General features: G+C 31.0%; 1 protein-coding gene across 1 annotated transcript; it reads left to right on the top strand.

Moving 5' to 3' along the window:
• Positions 1 to 4,252: 4,252 nt before the first annotated feature.
• On the top strand, positions 4,253 to 8,373 carry LOC114308310 (4/1 protein short form protein). Its single transcript, XM_028253880.2, has 8 exons — positions 4,253 to 4,334; positions 4,470 to 4,575; positions 5,878 to 5,933; positions 6,132 to 6,209; positions 7,430 to 7,503; positions 7,589 to 7,722; positions 7,821 to 7,916; positions 8,021 to 8,373. Exons 1-8 carry the CDS (start codon positions 4,272 to 4,274, stop codon positions 8,164 to 8,166), a joined length of 753 nt encoding a protein of 250 aa, XP_028109681.2. The 5' UTR covers positions 4,253 to 4,271; the 3' UTR covers positions 8,167 to 8,373.
• The last annotated feature ends 6,831 nt before the right edge of the window (positions 8,374 to 15,204 follow it).

The raw sequence follows: 15,204 nt of genomic DNA, 5'->3' as shown, positions 1-15,204 counted from the left end.
GTTCATAGTGTGTGCAAATGAGTTGGGAGGTTTTCTATTTTTCTTAATTAACTAATATAGATGTATACATTTATTGTTTTTAATAAATGTTGTTCATGTTGTAGTAGGTAAATGATAATAATTTTTGTAGATGTATTTATTTATTGTCAGTAATAAATGTTGATAAATGAGAGATATTCCTAAATATATTTACAAAAAAGAGATCTTCTTAGGTAGAGTTTCCTAGATATTTTCTATTTATGGAAAGTTCTACCATACAAGAATTTATTAATTAATGAAATATTTCAATTTTCACTTACTACTCTATTAGGCTTTAGTTATTACTTTATTGACTTTTTTCTTACTACTCAATCAAACTATACTTATTACTTAATTAAACATGACTTATCAATCAATAAGATACTGATTTCAATAAAATTTAGTTAATAGTCAATGGAATTATATTTAAATAGAAAATAGTAAATATAAACGTTACCAAACAGGCCCTTCAATAGTATTTATTATTTTGAGGTGTTGTAGGTAAACATAATAATAATAATAATAATAATAATAATAATAATAATAATAATAATAATAATAACTATTTTAAATTAATGTTTTTAAAATTAAGTTTAAATTTATGTTTCACAATAATGACTATTTTAAAAAATTAGTATTTTAACAAATTTTAATAAATTAATATTTACGTGTCATATTTTAGTTTTTACAAATCATAACAAGACAAAATATATAGAGAAAATAGTTAAATATGGTGTATCATTAGTTTTACGTATTTAAAATTATTTTAAAATATAAAAGAGAGCACACTTTTCAAGAATTGAAGGTGACTTAATTAACACGTAATATTTTAAATAGTAAGTTTATTCATAACAAACAATAAGTGAGTAAATAGTAAATAGTAAGTAAGTTTATAAAATTGTAAGTTAGGGATGGTTTGGCATAACCTATTTTAGTCTATCTTTTTATCTTTTTATCTTTTTTAGGTCACATCAATCAACATCTCCTCTCTATTTTTCTACACATCTTTTTATAAAAAGTCAAAAAATATACTTATTTAGGAAATCTTAAACCACTCCTTAGTGTTATTTTTTTTTATTTCAAAATTAACCAAAATTATTTTACTTTTTAGAAAACCACCGTGCTTTTTGAAAAACTGCTTTACTTTTTTTCATCTAGTTTTACTATCTATTCATCCGAGGGCTAACATTTATCTTATCTATCTAATGGTTCAAATTTTTTTTTTTATGTACCATATATGAAAACTACTTTCATGTATTGTAGAATTTTTCCTAATTTAGGGGTACTGAAAAAAAAAAAAGGTGGGTATAACAGGACACATGACTTGGAATATTCCTTTAGTAAACTTTGAAAACCCTAATTAAAACATATTAAAAGCATTTTCTAGATGAAAAATATTATACAAGTTGACAAATCTCACCAATAAATGTAATATATAGAAATAAAATAAAGTAAATTACACTGATATCCTTTAAGGTTCGGAGAAAATATAATAAATTTTATAATTTTAACATAATTAAATTAACTTTCTTTTTAGTAAGATAAAGAGACCAAAACTAATACAAATAATATAAAAAATATAAAGACACACAAAGCAAGATATACAATTCGATATTAAAGAGATAATAATATAATTTTTTTTTATTTACATGACTAACGAATTTTTAATAAAAAAGGAGTTAGATGTTATACAATTTAAAATTTAAAAAAAAAATTATATATAATTATGCTAAATTTGTGAAACTTATTTTTTATTTAAATCTCAGGAGAAGTAATTTATTGTTAAAGTAAATAGTCCATGGAAAATAGTAAAATTTTATTAAATAGAATGGTAACACTGTTAAAAAATTAATCGTCTTTTGAAGAAATGCAAACAAAATATTATGCATTTTAAAATTCAAGGTAGATAGTGTAATTACATTATAGGGCAAACTTCACTTTACCCCTTATTGTTTGGGTTGAGTGCAATTTACCCTTCTGACATTTGAAAATCACCATATAACCCCCATATAGTTTGTGGACTAAAGTGTACTGTTAGTTTTTTTGTCTAACATAACAGAATGTGAGAACCACTCACCTATGTAGAGAGTAGGTTCATTTTGAAGACGAAAATACCCTTTACACAACTTCAAATTTATAAAAAATGCCATTATTTTTTCTTTCTCTACTATATCTCTATCTACTTAATTTCTACATATCCATCAACACCTCATATACTTGTTGGAAAACATCACAATAACAGCACAATTTCATTCTTTTGTCTACTATGGAAATCTAAAATCAACATCTTTTCTCTCTCTCTCTCTCTCTCTCTCTCTCTCTCTCTCTCTCTCTCTCTCTCTCTCTCTCTCTCTCTCTCTCTCTCTCTCTCTCTCTTCCTCTTTTATTTTTTATAATCTTTCCTAATCAAAGATATATATATATATATATATATCAAATCATCTGATGAAGATTGAGATACACACACACAACATATATATATATATATATATATCCGTGTTATGTATTTCTCGAATCAACATGTTTTTGGAATCATAAAATTATTTTGGATTCATCAATATCATCATTCGAAACATAGGGCAAAAACTATAGAGTTTATGAATTGGAGTACAATCAAAAAGCAAAAACTATGATTTTTGGGTTTTTGTTTTGGGTTTGATATGTATATATGAAGATGAGATTATAAACTGGATTTGATATGTATATATGTATATGTATGTACACATATAAAGTTTGAAATGGAGATGGAGAGAGAGAGAGAGAAGAAGATGATGATGAAGATGAGGGTATAATTGTCAATTTATAACTTCTGTTAACAGAAGTTTGTGTGCATTTCAATCCAGTAACCAAATGGAGGTTATGTAGTGATTTTTGAATGTCAGGGGACAAACTGCACCCGACCCAAACCACATGGAGTAAAGTGAAGTTTGCCCTATATTAAAATTATCAGATTCTTTATAGCATAAATGAGATCAATGTAATTTTTCTTTTGTCAAAATTGAGGAGTTAAAATGATATTTAGGCCCAATCAAAAAATAAATAAATAAATAAATAAGAGTGAAAAATGAGTTAAATGAGTCGAACAATTAATTATTTAAATTTGATTTGAAAATTTTATTAAGGAGTGGTTTGAAATGATCTAAATAAGTGTACTTTTTGACTTTTTATGAAATATGGGTTGGGTATGGGTTGGGTTTGAAGTGATGTGATAGAGAGGTAATGTAACTTAAATAAAATGGTGTGAAATAGGATAGTGACTTTTTAATTTTTTTAGATTATGACAAATAAGGCTTAAGTTTTAAAATTTAACTTTATTCAAGTTTGGCTTGGTAAATTTTCAATTCAGTCTCAAATGAGTTTTTGCCAAGCTTAATCTAGTAATTTAGGGGTTGCTTGGGATGTCCTAAATAAGTGCACTTTTTGACTTTTTGGACTAAAAATTTGAGGAAAAAAATATGATTGTTTGGGTTAATTTTTTGATTTTTTATGGAAAAATGTGTATTAAAAAATTGTATAAATTAATATGTAGGGAAAAATTGGGATTGAGAGTTGTGCAGTCGTATTTTTTGACTTTTGGTGAATAGTGATAACTTTTTAACTTTTTGAATAACTTTTTAACTTTTTGGCTTTTTAGACACATGCCAAACTTAGCCTTAGTATTTTATTTAGTTTTAAGCTAATTAAATGGAATAAAAAAATAATTGACTCAATTTAATTTGAAAACATTAACAAATTTTAATTTGTATTTAAGATTAATTTGTTTCCTTAATGAATTGAGCGTTTCGAATTTTTAACGAACTAAACACGACTTCAAGCTAATTAACCATTTTCATAAAGGAAACTTATGTATAGGTTTTTAATAGGGGACTTATTGTCCAATAGGCCCTGTAATAATTAATGGTATTTTTCATTAAATATTATTAAAAAATCGTCACTAATTATTAATTTTCAGCGTCAATTTAAAAAAGTTGCCTCAAAAAGTCACTAATTATAAATTTTAGTGACAGTTTAAAAAAATCGTCACTAATTTTCAACTTTCAGAGACAATTTAAAAAAATTGTCATAAAAAAATCACTAATTATAAATTTTAGCGACGAATTTATAAAATTCGTGACAAAATAAAATTATTAATTTTAATGACATATGCAAAAAAAAATTATTTTTAGTGATTTTTAATAAAAACTAATTTTCAATATGCCTTAAATGGCTATTACATACCTTTTCCATTATTCATACAGAGAAGAAAAGAAGAAATGGCGGCAACAAGTGATGAAGAAATGGAGTCTCTGCTTCGCTCTTTCGATCATATATACGATGTATGTCTCATTCAATGAATATATATATATATGTTCCATTTCATGATTCTCTCTCTCTATTGAATTCAGATTCATTCACTTTTTATTGCAATCGAAATTTGAAATTTACCTAATTTCTTATATATTCTTATTTAGGACGTGAAGATTGGAATCGCACAGATTCAATCCTTGCAATCAAATTGCATTGCCGAAGTTAATAATCGACAAGTTCTTCAACTCATTTCCAATAGCCTCAAACTAGGTAGTTTCACCCTCGAACTCCATTTTCTAGTTAGTCTGTTTGGTTCCCGAGAAAAAAAGAAAGAAAGTAATAGAGTACGGAATTTAAGGTTTCTTTTCTTATCCTAAACAGCTTCATGTCTTCCATTTTGTTCTCTCTTTTCTTCTAAACTGTTTTTTTGTTCTAAATAAACATTAAAAAAAAATTTGAAGATGGTACTGCAAATGGGTTCGGTGAAACTATTTCTGAAAGCAATTAAAATTTTCCAAAACAACCTTTTTTAAGTTTCAAAAAATCAGATTCATAAAAAAATAAAACAAAAATAAACACAACTGCGAATTCAGACTTCTCAGCTCGCCTTGTGCTGGAGGTTTAGAGACAATACAATAAGTTCTACTGTTTTGACAAAATTATACTGATCTCCCATCTAGTAAGGTTAAATGGACCAAAATAAATTCAGATGGTGCAAAAATATAAAAATAAACAACGTAAAGTATGCATTTTGTGTAAAAGATATAATAATATTATTTTTTCTATCCATATAACTAATAAATTATTGATGAAAAAGGAGCCTAAGTGTTTTTTTTTTTAGAAAAGAGGAGACCGAGTGTTATATGAATTAAAATCTCAAAGGAACTCAATGGAATTATCCCAAAACTGTGGGGTTTATTGTATTTTCTCTAAATCTCAAGGGAGGTTAGTGTAATTTACCCAAACAATAATGTAAACGGGGCCAAAACATTTCTACCCTGGAATATGAAGGCATGAAGTTTTTCATTTGTTGTCATGCTCCTTCCCTTTATTTTTGTGTCTTTCTAAATTCTCTTGCTATGCAACAGGAGGCCAACATTGGTTAAACTATATTGAAATTAGTAGATTGTCAATTTATTTCAACCAAGTTAGTTTGTTGTGGATTGAAGGAGCATTATGAGATGAATCACCAGCATTACTGGACCAGCCCATTGAATTTTGGCAGATGCCTCGTTTGGTGATTAGAGCACTAAACATTATGGCATGTGAAAAAGGTCAAAATCTTACTCAATTTGGAGTAACAACTCTTGGGTAAATTACATTTTACCCAGTCGGAGTGTGTTTTAGGGCCTAACCACAAGGGGTAAAGTGTGATATACCCCTTTTTGCATATCGGTAAGCAACTTAATGAAAACTTTTTTTTTTTTCTTCACCCGATTCTGTTGTATCAACAACCACTATTGTGCAATCGGAAAAAGAAAAATTGATATCTTTTACCTTTGCATGCTGGCATCTCTTTTTTATTTAGGACACATATTTGCAAATAATAAAAATAAAAGATGTTATACACAGATAATGAGAGGCTGACAAAGCTGTACACAGAATCCCTTAACAAGTTGGCTGATCAGGTGAACCCTCTTTCTTTTTTTTTTTTTTAATCTTTGAATTCATTGAATGAAGATTTCCTTCCAACTTATCTTTAAATTAAACATATTTGGTCAAATAAGTGGCGGATACAGTTGGATATACACTTCTATTGACCTAAACTTGTACATTACTATTCTGAATTTTTTGAGTTGTGGTGGATCATTTTCATGACATAACAGCTTGAACGTCGGACCAATTGCCAGAGCTTGAAAGAAGAATTGGAGAGAATGAGAATTGAATATCTTTGGAAGGAAAATGTAAGTATTCTATTTATATTTCAGGCATAAAAGAAATGCATGACATCTCATAAGGATTTCACAGAGCAATGAAAAGAGGGCTTTAGGGATGATTGAGGAGAAAAACAAAAAAACCTGTGACATATCATGGTTTTGATTTATAAACTTGATGTCTCTGTTGTGGGTGAAAAAAACCTGTAACACTATTGGACTGGAATGCACTATGAAGTATTGTCACATTTAGGGCTGGAAACGAGGCGAGCCAAGTATTGGAGTGTTCGAACTTGGCTCAATCTATTTTAAGGATGTTTGAGCTCAAGTCAAGCTAGCCCAACAAACCTCAATTACCATTTAAGATTAGTTTAGGACCCCATGCAGATGATCATCAAAGTCATCTTGACCAAAACTAAATGTTGATCCATATATGTCTTGAATCGATTACATAATCAATTAGGCCCCCTGAAATTTAACTTTGCTCCATGTAATTCTATCCACCTAAATCCCTTTTTTAACGCCCAAATACACAAAATACACAGTTCAAAAGTATTTAAAAGTAGTGAGAACTCATTCGTAAATTGTTCTCTTACTATTCATTCTTCTAGAATTCCAAACATCAAAAGGGAACATGTAGGGTTCTCATTTTAGCAAGCATTCAACAAATGATCATATTTCAAGCAATGAGTTATGTCAGGTACTAATGCATTTTCAGTAGTTGGGAAAATAGATCTCTAAGTATGCAAATGATAAAGATGATGAGCATGATTACGAAATGCAAAAGTAACACTTAGGTAGTATTTGGTTCATTGGAATGAATATGGAATGATCTGATCATTGCATTAGAATGTTCATTCTCACATTTGATTTACTAATAAATGATGTACATTGCAATTGGAATCATCATTCACAATTGTTAGTGAATGGTCATTCTGTAGGGAGGCCAAGGAATGAGCATTTCATTCCATTCCACTTTCATTCCAATGAATCAAACATAGCATTAGGGTGTTACACAAAACACATTAAATGTTCTTTGATGTGATGGCCCATCTCACATAGAATCAGGTACAAGTATTGGGTACGGGTGCTTGTCTAAGTATATCAAACATTCATAAACGTAAACGAGTTTGAATGAGCTGCAAATCAGCCGAGTTCATGCTGTTCATGAATAGCTCGGTTTTTGTTTCCAGCCCTAGTTACATTACATAATAATCTACTGCAACAGAAATAGTAAATTGTGTAAGCAGGAATACATGAATGCTATGGAATCACTTCAACAAGGTTGTGCTGCAAAGATTAACGATTTGGAGACTCAGATCAGGTGAGTGTACAATCAGAGGCTTAACGATTTGTCTAATTTTTATGTATATTTCTTAAACTGAGATTTGAAATATTGCTCATATCAGAGGCTTTCTAATTCAAAAAGCCGCAGATGAAGCAACCATCAAGCAGCTCCATGAAGATTTGGATCTGCATAAAATCCATTTGGAATCTCTAACAAGCAAGTTGGAACAAGTTCATTTTGATGTGGAATCGAGATGTGAGGTCCCAAGGAAGCCAATCATTAATTCCGGAAATTTCACACTCGTCTATTTTTTGAGAACTGTGATTATTAAGTCTGCTGATATTTTGTCTCAGATCATCGCGAGATTCAGGATCTAAAGGATTGTCTTATGGCTGAACAAGAAGAGAAGAATGAGTTAAACAAGAAGCTCCAGAATTTAGATAAAGAATGTGAGTTCATATACATTTTATATAATAGAAATAATGTGCAACTGTTTTAGATGAACTTCATATTTATTTTATAGTTGTTTTTCTTTTCTCTTGTTATATTGCAGTGCTAATTATCAGAACAAAGTTATCCGATCACCAACGTGATTTGACTTCAAATCGACAAGTTGAAACACTGAAGCAGAAAATCATGAAACTGAGAAAAGGGAACGAGGTTCTTCAAAGACAATTACATGGTTTAAAAGAGGGCTAAAGGGTTTCGAAGGAGGTGTTTTTTTGACTTCAGGCTATGGTAAAAGTGATGGTGATCACAATTGAATACTTCTTGTAGTTAGTCCAAGAGCCCGAGTGGTGATTGGATTTGTGTTATGTAGACCAGAGTCTCTTCAGGAATGAAGAAAAGTCTGCTGTGGAAATTCTTTCTAGCTTCACTGATATATGGCAATACAAGTTTTTTTTTTTTTTTTGGTAATACATATAAGGAGATTTTTTTTTTTTTTTATGGATTTTGAGATTTTAAAACCAGATCATTTTTAATTTTTAATTTTTTAAAGTGGCAACATGCACTACAAAACCCAATTGTTCATTTTTGCTAATTGCAACCCATTGTCCTTGCCCATTGTTTAAACCATCTCAATCCTGACTGGGTTGGGATATAGAGGGTATTTGTTTCAGCTTTTCAGAGTCAACTTATGACTTTTAGCTTTGAAAAAGTTATTTTGGACTGTTTAGTTAAACTTATTTCAAACAGTTTCTGATTCTAACAGCTTATTTTAATTCAAAAAAGTTGATTCTTAGAAGCTGCTCACCCCTTGCTTCTGATTATCAGCTTCTGCTGTGGACATGTTAATTTATGGTTATACTCTTAAATTTTTTTATTTTTTTAAAAATAGAAAAAGACTCAAATGGACTATAGATTATTATTACTATTATTTTTATGAGAAATGTAGACAAACAAAAAATAAAAATTAATTGAAAAAACTATTTCACAGCTTATTTAACAAACATTATTTAGCAACTTAAATCTATAATCCAACAGCTATACCAAACAGATTAACAACTTCTGATTAAAGTCATAATCTATAATCTGTTAAGTTATAATTTATAAGCTGTTTAGCTATAATTTATGAGCTGTTTTAACAGTTACACCAAACGGGGCCATAATCAGGTGCAGGGCAAATAAAAAATACAAACAAGATTTTCAAAAATAAATAAATAAATAAATAATACCAATTATAAATAAATAAAGGGCTTGGGCCATAGGTTTAATTTTTGGACTTTTGATATTTAGACATTTTTTTTTATTTTTATATTTATAAAATTGATATTTTTGAATTCGTCCTTTTAAGTTTTTCAAACAAGATTCATGTTGAATACAAGATTTTGAAAAAAAATATTTATGTGTACTTTTAAATTAAAAAATAGGAACATAAAGAAACTTGTGCACTTTTAAATTATTTTTAAATTAAAAGAGTGAGATAGATATATTTGTCCACTTTTAAATTAAAAAATGGGAATAAATAGAAATATTTATTGACTATTAAATTAAAAAAAATAGGGACAAACATATCTATTTGTTCATTTTCATCAGACCATAATTTTGTGCTCCATAGTCCTTTTTGGATATATTTTTTTTATTTCATATATTTTTTCAAGATCTATGCATTCAAAATTGCTTGGGGGGGGGGGGGGGTTGTTGAGCTACTTATTTTGGGGGAAAAAGAAAAAAAAGAAAAGAAGATTGTTTGGGCTTCAAATTTGTATTTATTTATTTTTTTGCATAAATCATGAAACACATGATGAAAAATCCGTGTGATTTGGTTCACATAATGGGCCAAGTTCACTACCTATTGTTCTGAATTGTGATTTACATGAAACACATTATAGTTGCGTTGCTTGACTTGAATTAATTTTAAAATAGGGACACATGTATATCTGTAGATTTTTTTTTGCTTCATAATTTCATATGCAATATCTTGTTTTAAAGATCTTGAAAATGGAAAAACCAAAAAATATATATTTTTTTTTGATGAATTACACTAACCGTCCTTATAATTTGGGACTTGTGTTGTTTTGGCATTTGATCTTTCAATTGTGAAATATTTGATCATAAATTTTAAATCTTGTTCTAAATAAGGATAATTGAAAATACCATTTCCTTTGCAAATGAAAAATGCTCAATTTCAAAGGTAATGTTATCAATTTGCCTCATTTCCCACCCAAATAAACCTACCCCTTTTTACTTCAAGAATTAGGGCACCATTAGAGTTCTGATTTGTTGGTGATTGCAAGCAAAAAAAATAGAATTTTCACCATTAACAAAAAAATAGAATTTTCACCATTAAACAAAAAGTTGTAGTAGATCAAAGTGAGAACTATTAACATATTTACACAATTACAAGCAAACGTTGGTGTTGAAGATGGGTACCCGAACGGTTGTGAATGATATCATCCTACCGCAATATGGTTTTCTTTTTTTTTTTTGAAAATTTTTAATTTGGTTGATTTTTTTGTGACATTTGACATTTGTTTTGACTTGACTTTTTTGAGATTATTTTTATTTTTTTTTTGAAAAAAAAAATAATTTAATGAAAATAAATATCTAAAAAAATTTAAATCTAAAAAATTATTTTCACCCTCTCAAAGGATAATTTATATAAAAAAGATAAATGTTTTAAAAAAATTTTCACCAATTTAATTTTTTGTTTCTTATTATTTTTTTTTTTTTTTGAAAATGAATTTTGAAAACCAAACCAAACTGAACTTTATAACCAACAAAGTGCCACCATTATTCATTAAGAAAAATGTCATTACATTAAATGATTCTACTTACATCACTAATTTACCTCTTTACACCTTCTATCTCATTATACCACTAAGAAAAATGTGATTCTTATTACACCCATTATACTACCAAAACTAACCATAAACTAAAAATTCTTCAAAACCTTTTTAGTTTTATCTTTACATTGATAGCTTTTGGTAATATAATGCCATAGAATTTAAATTATTCCAGCGCCGTCTTAGTAGACAGACTAATTTTTTTAGCCATTTGTTGCTGTTCGATTAGATGGTTTTACTTTACTTTAATAGGAAATTAGTTGGAGCTCATCTGTGAACTGTCTGTTCGGTGATACATTGCTATACAAATTAGATTACTTTAGTGTCATATTGCCGAACTAAAATAAATTTGTCTAGTCAACTATTGCTTTACATGCGTTGTAAATTGTCTTCATCGTTATTGCATTAAAGGTATTTGTTCGTTTCAATGTAATCAACATCTCTTTTGGTCGCATTATACTCTTTGACATGTCAACTAATAAAGATGATTGTACTTACATTGTTGCAATGAATAGAAGTATAATCATTTCAAACAAATATACATATACATATATATAAAATAAAATTGGAAATGCACGGTAATGAATAACCGAACAAATTGGGTTACTAGAAATGTATCTCTTATTCAGTAGTGGGTTACTGGACATATACTTTTTGTTCAGCAATGTGATTCCAAACTATTTTATTTTATTCGATTTTGACACATCGAACAAAAGTCAAAGAATTCTCTCAAAAAACAAAATAAAAACTTACCAAATATCCCATTTTGACCGGATTGCCTGATGATGAAAATAAAAATGTGTTTTTCACAAAATTCTCAACAAAAAAGAGCTTTACTCTTCACCCTAAGCCTATTTTGGCCAAGTGTTTAGGTCCCATCGGGTACCGGAGCAAAGCCGGACTGAACTGGAACAAAACAACCAACTTGCTCTCTAGCCGGTCGGTCGCTCAGTTGTCTGGTCGATCGACAGACCAATCAACCACCCAGTGACAGATTTGCCCAGATTTTTGTCAGTTTGGGTAGGGGATTTCAAAATCCCATTTTTTGACCCATTCATGCATTGAATGCATACATTCTTAGCCTCCATTGCCTAGTGCTTGATCCATTGAAGGTAATGCTCCATTTTTGTCTTCCATTAACTCCATTATCTTCCCTAAATGCTCTATTAGTTTTGTCTTCCACCATTGCTCCACTTGCATTGCTTATATAAGGAAAGCTTAAGTCTTGAAATTTAGGGAGATGAATTTGAGAAAAGTGTAGAGTTGAGTTTGAATTAAAGTTTGAGAAAGAAAAGAAAGCCTTGAAAATAAGAGAGTTGCATTCCCCAAATAGTGAAGTTACTTAACCTCTATACATCTCATCTTCCTTTACAAAAACCACTCAAAAACCAAGTCCTAAAGTCTTGATCAAAGATAGAGTATTGAAGAAGATAAAAAAAGTGATCATACACTTGTTCAAAATCATCATTCTAGCTCAAATTCCAAACTCTTGAATTGAGGATTAAAATCATAATTCACACCTTGAAGGTGATCAAGAGGAAATTTGGAAATCAAGAAGTTCAATATTTCTTTAGAAGGTAAATTTTCAAGTCTCTCATTTCTATCTCAAATTTATTTTTTTACTTTTGTTTCATTTTTTTATGTAGTAATTAACCAGAAACGGTTAGTTGTCAATTTTTTCATTTTCTTGTTTTAAGTTGTATGTTAATTTTATTGTAATCTAACCGGAAGTGGTTAGTTGAGCCATCTACATATTCCTTATTTTTTTTTCTCAATGTTGCAACAAGACAGATTTGCTAGGCCGAGTTGGGTGGCCGGTTAGCTTCTTTTGGATGAAACGGAGTAGTCTTCCTGTAATAACCTTCACTACTGCTTACCGATAAACACTAATTACCGTTAAACTGAACTGATTATGACTGATAACTGAACTGATTAAAGTACTGAACTGACTGACTGAAAAAAAAACTGGAATCGAATTGACTGAGTAGGTGTGTTAATCTGTATTCTATCTGTTTGATTGTTTACTTGATCTGTTGACGTTTTATGTGTAAACTGTTAATTGATGGCCTTATCGGCGGCCGAACCGAGAATTGATTAATGTGTTATGACCCTCATAATTAATGTGATTTTATGGTGTAATTATCTGAAAATCGATTAGGTATGATTAAATTAGATTAAAATGAGTTAAATTGCAATGGTTGCCGTAATTACCATTTTGCCACACCTAGTGGCCACTATCTCAATATAACATGTGAGCCTTGAATACACTTGAAACAAACATTTCCTCAACCTTGTTTGAGCTCTTGCCGACCTTAGAGAGAGAGGAAGGGAGAGTAGTGAATTCAACATAGAGATTTGGCTTGAATCTTGAGGAATTGAAAGCTTAAGTGCATAATTGAACCTCTGGACTCGCATTCAAGGAACCTAGGTATGAATTTCATCTTGTTGATTTGTCTTTAAGTTGATTCATGCATGGTTCATGTCTAATTGTAGAGCTAAGTCATGGATTGGTTCATTAATGGTGAATTGAAGCTCATTTCATGCATGCATGTTTGAATTGTTGAGTTGTGAGTTGATTTCAGGGTAAAATGGTGCATGCATGTCCATAATTTTGTAATGATCCATGATTTCATCATGTTTTGGATCAATTGGCTCCTTAGAGTATCAAATTGAAGCTTCAAAATGATTTGAATTCATGCATGTTTGCATGTTCATCTTGTTCTTGAAAATGGTTTGAAATTGAGTTTGAATTAAACACCCTTGGGCTTTGATTTCTCAAATTGAGCTTTGAACCATGTTATTCTATGTGTTTATAAAGGTTTTCCAGAAAAATGGGCCCAAGAGGATTGGTTTTGATGCATTTGAACCTGGTTTTGGCTTGGAGGTGGAATCTGGAATTCCCAGATTTTGCACTTCCGCTCGAGCGGGGAAATTGGCGCTCGAGCGTGGAATCCGAGCATCCAGTATTTCTCTGCACTGTTTTACAGTCCGCTCGAGCGGAGGATTGGGCGCTCGAGCGGAGTCATGTGTCTCAAGCTCGAGTGGGCGTCGAGCGCCTGTCGAGCGGAGATTTCACCCATCCAGTACTTTTACAGTACGCTCGAGCGGGAAAGTTGACGCTCGAGCGTGTACCTTTGTTGCATGACCGCTCGAGCGGGGAAACCTGCGCTCGAGCGGGACTCTATTTTCTGAAAATTCTGAAACTGTTTTCTGATCACATCTTTGCATCCTCATCCCATTCTAGGCATTCTTAGGCCTAGTTTAAGGCATCTTACTGAGGACATAGATGTAGAACACACCGAGGCATTAGGGGTTAAGTTACTATATTTCCCAACTGTGTAGCTTAGTGTGTGTTCAACCTGTGAACTGTGTAGGGTTGGCGACTGGGGAGGCACGCTTTAGCATACTGTAGCCCAAACTCTGTGAGTAACGATTGTGTAAAGATATGTTCAAAAATGATTATTTTCTGAGCAACTGAACTGTACTGTTTCTGAATTGAATACTGTTAATTGAATGAATGTATGTCCTATATTCTGAACTGTATTGTGGCATCCTTAGCACTTACTGTTTACTGTTACTGTTATAGAGATCTCTGTCGGTTCCCTTGTTGGAACCACTACTGTTTACTGACTGATGGCCATCACTACTGTTCGGTCTTTTAAGACCTACTGTTTACTGTACTGTTATGCTAACAGATGTACCACATATGACTGTACTGACTGAACGACTGAAATACTGATTTAATGAACTGTTTTCATTACTGTAAGGACATTCATTCTTAACCTCTTTACGCATTATGTTATTCACTGGGCTTTAGCTCACTGCTCATATATATATGTAGGTGTTCAGGCACCAGACCGCGGCTAGGAGCGTCAGAGTTACTCCCTTTTTGTCAAGCCAGCCTATGTGCCTCACTGCGAGGTTCCGAGCCTATCGTGTTAAGGCTTAGGGGTGTTTTACACTTCCCCCTTCTGTACTGTCTTACTGTTTTGTAATAACCGAATGGATGGTATAGACTGAATGTTACTGTACTGTTATGCGGGGATCGAGTCCCTAGTCTGAAGGATTGTACATATTGTGTATACTGTTCTGTACTGTTTATGTATAAATGTATGAAAGTCTTTTTGCATACAGACTGTCACAGCTCATTGGACATTGTTTATTTACTGTTTTGGCTTCCGCCAGGCCCTGTACTCTGTTTTACTGTACTACTGTTCTGCAGGCCTTCGGTAATCTCGGATTACTGGCCGGTTACGGTGCTAAACCCATAGGGCTGGGTTTGGGTCGTGACACTTCCGATGTTGAGCATACCAATTTCCGGTGGTCTCTCAGGCACATGAAACTTCTATTTTGTTTTCTTTTGAGTGTTTTGTAAGGGTTTTTTCTTTTCATTTTATTGTATTATGTTCCTTCTCCCTCTCTCATTTGGTTTGTAATTATTTATTCAAAG

This window comes from Camellia sinensis, chromosome 4, assembly GCF_055761805.1.
Source record: "Camellia sinensis isolate YWXY chromosome 4, ASM5576180v1, whole genome shotgun sequence".
Classification (NCBI taxonomy): domain Eukaryota; kingdom Viridiplantae; phylum Streptophyta; class Magnoliopsida; order Ericales; family Theaceae; genus Camellia; species Camellia sinensis.
The sequence above is the reverse complement of the archived record's forward strand: the minus strand, read 5'-3'. Positions and strand labels throughout refer to the sequence as shown.